At 50.7% G+C, this 9,551-nt stretch overlaps 1 protein-coding gene across 2 annotated transcripts in view; it reads right to left on the reverse strand.

The window, feature by feature from the left end:
* Window positions 1-4,358, reverse strand: part of PIP4K2A (phosphatidylinositol-5-phosphate 4-kinase type 2 alpha) — a 95,168-nt gene extending 90,810 nt beyond the window's left edge. For both annotated transcript variants that reach the window (XM_072329630.1, XM_072329629.1), the window contains exon 1: window positions 4,070-4,358. In XM_072329630.1, coding sequence (XP_072185731.1) covers window positions 4,070-4,210 — 141 coding nt within the window. In that variant the 5' untranslated portion in view covers window positions 4,211-4,358. The remainder of the gene's footprint in view (window positions 1-4,069) is intronic.
* Window positions 4,359-9,551: the final 5,193 nt, after the last annotated feature.

The following is a 9,551-nucleotide window of genomic DNA, read 5'->3' on the forward strand; positions in this document are numbered from 1 at the left end:
GTTTCCCTTTCAGTAGTTCAGAGGACACACACACCAAGTATCACTCCCGCCTTTATTTCACATCAGACCGTTCGCTACCTTTAATCCAATCACAATAAATATCTGCAATTTGTATTTTTAGCAGAGCCTGTCCACGCAGATGCCAAAAACAATATTAAGTGGACTTGAGCAGCAACACACAGCTTAACACCCAGAAAAGAACGGAGCTCTCAGTAAATAGCTCTTCCTGTTCTACTTCCTTCTATATACAAACATCTGGGCTGAGCGCCCAGATGACTTTTCAAAAATAGTTTTAATTGCTTTATTATCTGCTCTGCTGTAATCAATGCTTTTTAAGACGTCGGTTCTCACTGCTTCTTAGAAAGTGCCTTCTCCCACATAATCTACCACCGCCTCTATTAAACAATTCATAAGGAGGGTTGTTTTTTTCCAGCTCGCTGTTAAAAAACCTGGAGTTGACTCTGAGATCAATAACTCAAGTTTCATTACTCTGCCTCACTCACTTTGAAAAACCGCCATCGGAGCACATTTGCAGCAGTGATGCCCTGCGTTAATGTAAACACCAGCCACAGAGCTGACAACATCACCCACGGGCAGCCCTGCCCTTCTGCAGCTCCCAGCCAGTCTGCTGCGCTCGCAGCCGATGCCATGAATCAGCCCCACAATTCCACATCCTCGGGGTTCAACTCCTCCATCATTTCAAAGCATACAAAAAAAATCCGGAGCCAGAAGTTCCCCAAGTGCAGTAAGTTCCACGGATGTATAACCAGTAGCAAACGCCACGCGGTTTTCTTAGCTATGATAAACATAAGCCAGTGGTTCTTATTGCAGAGGGCATAACCTATCCTGTATTTATTTTGTATCTCTGCACAACTACAGGTGTGATGTGATGGCACAGATACTGGGACACAGGAGGGGGAAAGCCACACTTCCTTGTCCCGCTGGTTTTATCCTCCCCGTGTCCAGCTCTAGCAGTAAAGATGTCACGCTGGCAGACAGCAGAGCTCCACAGCTTTCACTCCTTTTATGATGCTGTCCTCGTGTTGTTCCACTTTTCTTAAAAAGATCAAGCCAGATTAGAGCTGAGAGTGCAACAGTAGCATCAGGGCGCCTCATGTGAGCAGTTGAAGGCAATTTTGGAGTTGATTATCTGTTGAATTCTTCGCCCACAGAAAATATACGCTTTCTGATGTAGCCTTCAAATATGCTGGGGGAGAAGAAAGGCATTTGATCCACGCAGTCTTATTGTTTCACTCGCTCATTAGGCAGCAAGTGCCACTGCAAAGTCAAGCGCTGGTAAATGTTTAGATCAGCTTGTAATCATCCTGAAACAGATGGCCATCACAGATTCCAGGGGCTGAGTTTTAGTGCCTCTTTTTATTATACTGGCACATTCATTATTCTCATTCTCTTCTGTGTTAACCACTACATACAGTCAGAAGGTGAGGCCTCCAGCGTCTCCTTCTTTACCTCAAAGCTAGCCAGCTAAAATCCATTCCTACTGCTGTATTTTCCCCATATTTGTGGGTGGTGTGTTTTGAAGGAGCTACACCCAGCTTCCTACAGATTCCCAGCCTTCCTAACCAGCTCCTAACAGAAGCAGCCAGCCAACATGAGAGAGCAGACCCACCAACAGTGGGAACAGGACAACCACAACGGGCTGCAGAAAGCAGAGCCTGCCTTTCATTTCTGGCATCTCACTTTGTGAAAGTTTCCTAACAGCATCTTTCAGCATACCAAAAAAGCGAATGCCTTGCTCTCCATGCGAGCACACTTGCACGCCCCTGAAGATCTGAGTAACGTTTACACATTGCTTTCCTTCAGGTGCCCTCTGAAGTTATTCCTGAACCTGACTGCAGTCCCAAGAAGGATTTTGCCATCTCTGTCCTACTCAAAGGCCATCAAACCATTTCCTTGCAGCCTGCTGGGGAGGAGGTGCTGCTGAGGAGCCCTGGGTAGCACACCTCCCTGCAGACCTTCTCATTAGGAATTCACACGCTTGCTGTAAGCCTTATCGCTGTGATGCTGATACACAACACTTCCCTTCTAAGGTCCTATTTCCTTCTACGAGGGATAGGTTAACAGTTCTTGTCACAGTTTCTTTATACGGCTCTTCTTCACACTTAGATGATCTTTGGATTTTCAATTGAAAACCTGGCCATCAAGTGTGTCGGCACTGCAGCCCTATGCTCAAAAAGCCTACAGAAAAAAACAAAACAAAACTGCTTTTCCCATTTTATCCTCACCAAGTGCTTTATTCCAGTGTGTGCCACATTCTGCTGAGACACAGGAGCCACATTTCAGACCCACCCTTTCTGCACATCCTTATTCCCAAGCCTTTAAGGCTCAGAGACCGTCTCATTAGTCGCTGCACGTAGCTCTGGAAGCAGCCTTAAATGAGGTTTTTCAGATGAATACTACGTCCTAAGTTTATTTAATTACTATCATCATTAACTATAATTCATGTTCATTTCCTAGTCTAACTTTTTCTTCTGGGTTTCTGTTTATTTTGCTAAGAAACATCAGCGTGCCTAATTCCTGACCTCAATGAATGCACACAGGTGCTCTGTGCTTTTCCTGCACAAAGTTCAGACTGAAGCTGCTTCCATCACACCAAGCATTCATTTCCATCTGTCAGCCATTGCTGTATCCAGTGTTACACTAAGCACCTAACCTGGGATCCAACAGCACTTCAATGCAGCGTTCGTAACCAAAGAGATACCTAGATTTGGACACATCAAGTTATTTTTGCACGCTCCCTGACTTGGTGGGGGACAGTTTCCAAAGGGCCCAAAGCATTACTACTCATGGTTACACCTTGCTGCAAGGTGAGGACATCACAGAGCATCCATAGCACATGCTCAACTCTACCAGCTTCCTTCATACAAAGGTAAACCTGCATCTCTCCAAGCTTGCCATACTCCCCAGCTTGCCCTGCCCTTCCAACCCCCCTCACCAACTCCAGGCCTTCTATTTGCCACTTTTAGCTTTACACATACAAAGCAGCATGCCTTTATGACAACTAACTGGACCAGCCGTGCACTTCATAGCGGCACAGGACAGCAGGAACCACACACAGCACTGCGCTGGTCCCTATTTGCTTTGTTATTAGGCACAATCCTGGAGAGGGCAGAGGATTTCCCTCGGTGAGCACTGCTGCGCCCAGAGCAGACACACAGCAACAGCTGGGGCTGCCGCACACAGCACTGTGGGCTCTGCTCCAAGAGCAGCTCTGCTCCATCCAGCAGCATCTCAGCCCGGTGCCACCAGCCTGCTGCCCTGCAGGAGGATGTCCCTATAAAATAACCACGCGCCTTCGGAAGGGACAAGAGGATCCCGTGGGCCGAATTCCGGCAGCAGCACCCCGTGCGTTTCTACGACGAGCGGCTCGAAGCAGCTCGGCTCCTTCCCGGCCCGTGCCGCAGGATGCCGCCGCTCACACCGACCCGCCGGCAGCGCTGCGCCACCGCCTCCGTGGGGTCACCCCACCGCAGCGACACCGCACCGCCGAACCTCGCACAAAGACAGGCGGCGGGTTTGGATGGGTAGGAAACAAAGGCAACGCCGAGACGACGCATCGCCTCCACAAAACCGGCCTCACGTAAATCGCACGCTGACAACCACCCGGAGAGCTCCGGCACGGAGCGACGCGGGGACGCATCTGAAGACGGCGGCTCCGCAGCGGGGCGGGCGCAGCGCGCGAGTCGGGCTCGGCGGCTGCCGGCGGCGGGAGGGAGGGCTGCGGGAACCGCCGGACCCCGCCGCTCCGATCCGCACCGCCGCAGAGCCGCGCGCCCGGACCGCCGCCCGCGGCCATGTGACGCTCCGCCGGGCGCGGGCGGACAGGGAGCGGGGAGCGGAGCCACGCAGCGCCCCGCCGGAGCCCGCCGCGGGAGGACGAGGAACTTCGCCGCGCTGCGAATCTCCTCCATCATCATCGCTTTAGTTTTTGGTGGGGGGGAGGAAGGAGGGAAGGAACCGCAGCGCATTTCCGCACCGCCGCCCGGGAGGGGCCGGGGCAGCTCCCGCCGCCCGCGGGCACCGCCGCCGCCCCGGTCCCGCCACTTACCGAGTGGTTCACCCCCCACATGAGGACGCTGAGCAGCGGGTCGCTGGCCCGGAACAACTTCACTTTTTGCGCCACGAAGTGCTTCTTCTTGGTCTTGGTTTTACTCGCCATGACGGAGGCGACGGTGCCGGGGGCCGCCATGGCGCGGGAGGCGGGGCGGGAGGCGCGGCGGGAGCGGGCTCAGCACGGCAGCCCCGCGGGCGGCTCGGCGCGGCGGCGGGCGGACTGAGTGCCGCGGGGAGCCGCGCGCATCCCGGCCTCTGCCGCGCCGAAATGGCCCCGCTCTCGCTCCGCGGCCCCGCCCGCCGACGGGGAGCCGCCCCCGCCACGCACGGCGCCGCTCCGCCCCTCCAGGACGGCGCGGGAACGGCCGCCGAGTTTCGGTTCTCCGCGCCCCGTTGCGCACGCGCCGCGGGATCGCGCCTGCGCGCTGCCTTCAGCGCTGCCAGGGGAGCGTCGACGAGCCGCCTGTGTGCGCGCTTACTGCCGTGCCATGGTTGGAGATGGATCCCAAAGCGTCCCAGCCATCGCTCTGTGGCAGACTCTGCAGCAGTTTAACCGCGGAGTGAAGGCCGCGATGCGTTTGCCCAGCTGGAGCCAAAGCAAAAACGTTGAAGTGTTTCTGAGTGTTCCAGTGGTGGCACAGGGCACCCTGCTGAGCCCAGCTCAGGAACATCGCGCACAAAGCACACTCCTCCTGGCACACAGGGGGCTCTATGGGCAGCCCCGGCTGCACTGCAGCCAACACAGACAGCAGGGAATCACAGGATGGTTGGAAAAGACCTCTGAGATCATCCAGCACAACCCCTGCCCGTCCCCACCACGCCTCCTAACCACGTCCCTCAGTGCCACGTCTGCACTGTTCAACGCCTCCAGGGACAGAGACTCTACCACCTCCTTGGGCAGCCTGTCCCAAAGCACCACCACTCCTTCTGAGAATCAGTTCTTCCTACCATCCAACGTGAACCTCCCCTGGCACAGCTCAAAGCCATTCCATTTCATCCCATCACTGTTACCTGGTAGAAGAGGCCAACACCCACCTCACCACAGCCTCCTTTCAGGCAGCTATGGACAGCTATAAGGTCTTCCCAGGCCTCCTCCAGTCTAAACAATCCTAGTTCCCTCAGCCACTCACCATTAAACTTGTGTTCCAGATCCTTCACCTTGGGCACACACAGCACTTGCAGCAGGCTCCCCACTGACTTCTTAACTACCCAGGTGTACCTGCCTGCTGTAAGCCCTGGCTTTGTACACAGACTGATCCTGAAGCAAGTTGACCTTCGGGGATCAGCAGCAGAGATGTTCTATGAGGACAGACAAATGTGAGCTCATGGCTGCCCCAGTCTAGGCAGGGCCCTCACCAGTAGGACCAGATGCCGTAAAGGTTGGGTGCAGGAGCCAGCACACATCAGCAGTCCTGCAGAGGCATTGAACCAGATCCATCCAGAAAGGCACAGCGTAAGCACAAGGTCCATCTGGGAATCAAACTACCTTTGGAGAAGGGCCAAGGTGACCTAAAAGACAAGCTTACAAATACACCTACAGCACAGCTCAGGCAAAGAACGTGCATAGCTCCACCTCTGAGCTTAAATAGAAGTCCTGGGCAGAGGCTGGGGCTGGTCCTACCAGGTGAGGCTGCTCATTAGGGTCTGCAGGTGCACTCTGCCCCCCAGCACAGACCTACACAGGTGCTCATGGATTGAGAACCTTGTTGCACCAAGCTCAGTGGTCATCTCATCTCCTCTGTTCTTCTTTGGCTGCTGTGATTGCAGTAGCAAAGTCATCTAAACCGGTGGTGCTTTGTTTCTCTCCTGCACAGAAGCAATTAATATATTATGCATTTGTTATATCGTCTTTTTCTCTTCAGCTGACTGAGAACAGGAGAGTACAGAGCTGCTACGTATCAATTCTGGTTACTCTTATTTTCTGTGTATAAATTTATTTGGGAGTTACAGAAGGGTTCTAAATGATGGCTTTTGTTCTTGAAAAATAACAGCCTTACAACAAAACTTCCTGGCGGTTCCTGCAGTCAATGGAAGCGGCTGAATAGTCAGCACCTCTGACTAAAAGCAGGTCACTTAGATGCCTAAATATAGATTTGAAGTCAGATTTTTAGAAGAGATCAGTACCCATTTATTCCTTACGTTATGCTTAGAACACGACATCTGATCACTGTGCAACGCGGCGCACATCAATGTGACATCTGTCACATATTTGCCTTTCATCTTCTTTCCAGAGTAAATCCATATAGCCAAGTATTTTGCTTTTTAAGTGTGTAACTTGCAACAAATATTTTGGCAGGTTTATTGTAGGGAAGGAGAGTCCTGGGCAAGAAGTTGTGCTTTTCTTTCTTCCTGGTGACTTTGCTGTCTTAGCCTAGATTCTGAAGAGCTCCTTCCTGCAAGCGTGAAACCCTTCCAAGGAAGATTGTGTTTTATCAGAGGAGAAAAGTGGTAAAAGTTTCCCCTTAAAAGCTCTTACATCCTGGACTTCCCTTTTAACACTGGGACTCTGGGCTCTCCCTTTCCTCCAGCCCTAACAGTAATCCTGAGAATAATCCTGGTTTATGCTAAACCTCCACCCAGGCTCCCCAACCAGTGCCTGCATCAAAACCCTCTCAAAGCCACATTCTTTTCAAAGTCCACCTTTTCCTTTGGCACGCTCCCTGTGCCCAGCTGCAGCTCCAGGCTGTCCCTGCCTGAATGCTGGGCTTAACACAGACCTAAGGACCAGGACTCTCAGCCAGAGCTCATGGGAAGATGTTCCTTTAGCCCTGTTCTCTCTACACTGTGCCCCTTCTCTTCAAGTTTCCTTTTTAGCTCCAGCCCAGCTGCAACTCCAGGCTCCCTCTTTCAGCCTTAACCTTAACCCTCACACAAATCCTCCCACAGCTCTGGTCATGCCCCCCTGCAAAGTGCCTGCACCAGGAAGTTCTTGTGGCCAAGTTCTCCTTGCTGCCTATACTTCCCTAAGACGGCCACTTTCTAGCCCCATGCCAGCTGCAGCTCTTGGTTTTCTCCTCTTAACCACAACCTCAGAACTCACCCTACTCCTGACAGTATGCCGAGCCTTAGACTAAGCCCCTCAGCCTGTGCAAACACCCACACGTTCCTGCAGCCCATTTATCCTAGTGGCTCAGCCTTTCCTCCAGCGAAAGCTTTCAAGCTCCCTTCCAGCTGGAGCTCTGGGTTCCCTCTTTTTCCCCAGCACTGACCCTAACACTCACATCAGCTCCATGCCAAGACCAGGAGCTCTAAGCTGAATAGTTTATTTCAGTCCATTGACAATGTTGGAGTATTTTGTTATAATATGATGCTGTCGGCATATGTTGCTGATCAGAGTGTGTGATGCGTATACAGTAGTGGAAGACGAAAGATATTCTGGGATGGCACTGAAAAGCTTCAGAGCTAAAACCAAACCTAGCGTGTGCTGCCTCTAATGCCTCTGGAGAGCTCTCTTGGTCAGTGCAGTTCCACAACGTCCACGACTGCATTCACGCTCTATTGTAAGTCAGGATCTGTAGGTTCCAATCTGGTAAGAAGAGTTTCTGAAAGCAGGAGGTTCATTCTCTGTGTTACTGCACATGTCAAGTCCTGAGCAGCGCTTCCCACTTGACTTTGAAGAAATCCACCCCCCACAGATTTACAGCGTTTGAGACTCCTTCAGTGTGTCCAGAACCGTTTGATGGCTGAATATAAAGCTTTTGAACTGCATAAGGGCTGAACAGGAGGGCACAGTCAGGGTCAGTTCACAGTGTTTGGGAACTTTGTTAAATGTATGCCGTCACCAGTGGACTTAGCTGAATATACTCAGCTTCTGGTGAAGCAGTTACTATCGCCAGCAGCACTGAACAGTTTTTAGAAGCTCCAGTGGAGATGAAACTGTTTTGTTTTGTCATGTCTGTATAAGTTGTTTTCTGCCACTGGTAAAATTCCTTCTTCCTACATCTGCTACACGATGCTCAGCTGGAGCTGGTGGACAAGGGAAAGCAAAGGAGAAAATGAGCTAGCAGGCCCATGCTAATGAAGGCTTGTCTTTAACTGCCTTCATCAACAGAATATATTGAAACATGGGTGCTAGCCCTCACTTAGCATTTAAAAAAAGCCTGGGATGAGCAAACTCACTGTTAAAGACTATTAACTCTTACTGGTACCTCCAGCAAAGCTTTGTTTAGCCTTATTGTCTAAAAATAACGCTTTCTGATTTGAGACTTTGTTCCAGCATGTATAGGAATGACATGGTTTTAGTTTCACTGGTCATTAAGGGCAATTTGAGTGGTGAGTTCGGGTCTCTGCTTTTAAGGGAAGGGATATCACAGTTTGTAATTGAGGCTTTGCCCAGCTACTGGAAGGTAATATTCCCCTTTACAATTATTCTCTGCAGCTGCAAAGAACAGAAGGCTCACAGAGTTTCCCTGGGCCAACTGCCACAGAAACTAATTTCAGCTAAGGCAGACTCATAAATTGTTCCATTACTCCATAAATTGTTCTGAGCACATGTCACTTCAAGCCGAGCTGGGCTACTTTAAATCTAGCCCCTAGTTCTGAAATACTGCAGCTTTTTTAAAGAGCACATCTTAAAGACATGAATAAGAGCAGTCCACATATTTTTGAAGACAAAACATTTAGTTTCTTTTAAAAACAGAAAAGGGGAAATAGAAAAGCTGTAACTATCAACTGCTTCGCATGCAGGCTCCTTAATTGCTGTGATTTTGGAAGAAGGCATACAATCGATGTGTGGAAATGATTACTGGCTCTATGTGCTGACAGGCAGAAAGCGATGCCTGCCAGCCTTTAGACGTGCCACCAAGTGTTAGAGGGTTCACAGCATTTCACATCATTGCAGAGGATCGCAAACAATCTCTGGAACAGAGCTTAAAATGCAAAACTAAAATGAATCTACACAGATCGCTGCAGTAATTCCTCAAGCAAAAATAAAAACGGAAGATTCTGACATTTCCTTTTAAGCATCACCAGTTTTCTTTTGTTTGTCAACAGGAAGCATAACACATAACCAGAGGCCTACAAATGGGCCATCAGCTCCAATTAGAGATCAGGCATCTCAGGCATCTGTCCTAAGTGATGCTTTGGGGCTTTCCTTTTGGAATGGAAGATGGGCTGAAAAAAATTAGAGAGCTCACTCCAGTGCAGGCTTAGGGAATTATTACAGCCAGAGGTAGCTTCTTTAGTCACCGCCCTAACTGCGATGGAGGCCAGGACAGCTTCTTCTCACCTTGTTTGACTCTCCATAAACAAGCCAACTAAAAGCCTTACTGTGATCAGCATCTAGCAGTAGCTGTGCCCATTTTAGTTCAAACAAAGTAAATTCCCCCTAGTGAGGGAAACACTAAAACTCAGCTATCCCGCTCCCTCTGGGGCCCTCTGCTTCCCTTTTATGACTTCCCCACTTAGGCAGCACAGCCGTCAGTTCCACCTCCCAGCAGTTTAACAAGCCACAACTGCCAGGTTTTGCAGCTTATATA

The sequence above is a fragment of the Excalfactoria chinensis genome, chromosome 2 (genome assembly GCF_039878825.1).
Source record: "Excalfactoria chinensis isolate bCotChi1 chromosome 2, bCotChi1.hap2, whole genome shotgun sequence".
Classification (NCBI taxonomy): domain Eukaryota; kingdom Metazoa; phylum Chordata; class Aves; order Galliformes; family Phasianidae; genus Excalfactoria; species Excalfactoria chinensis.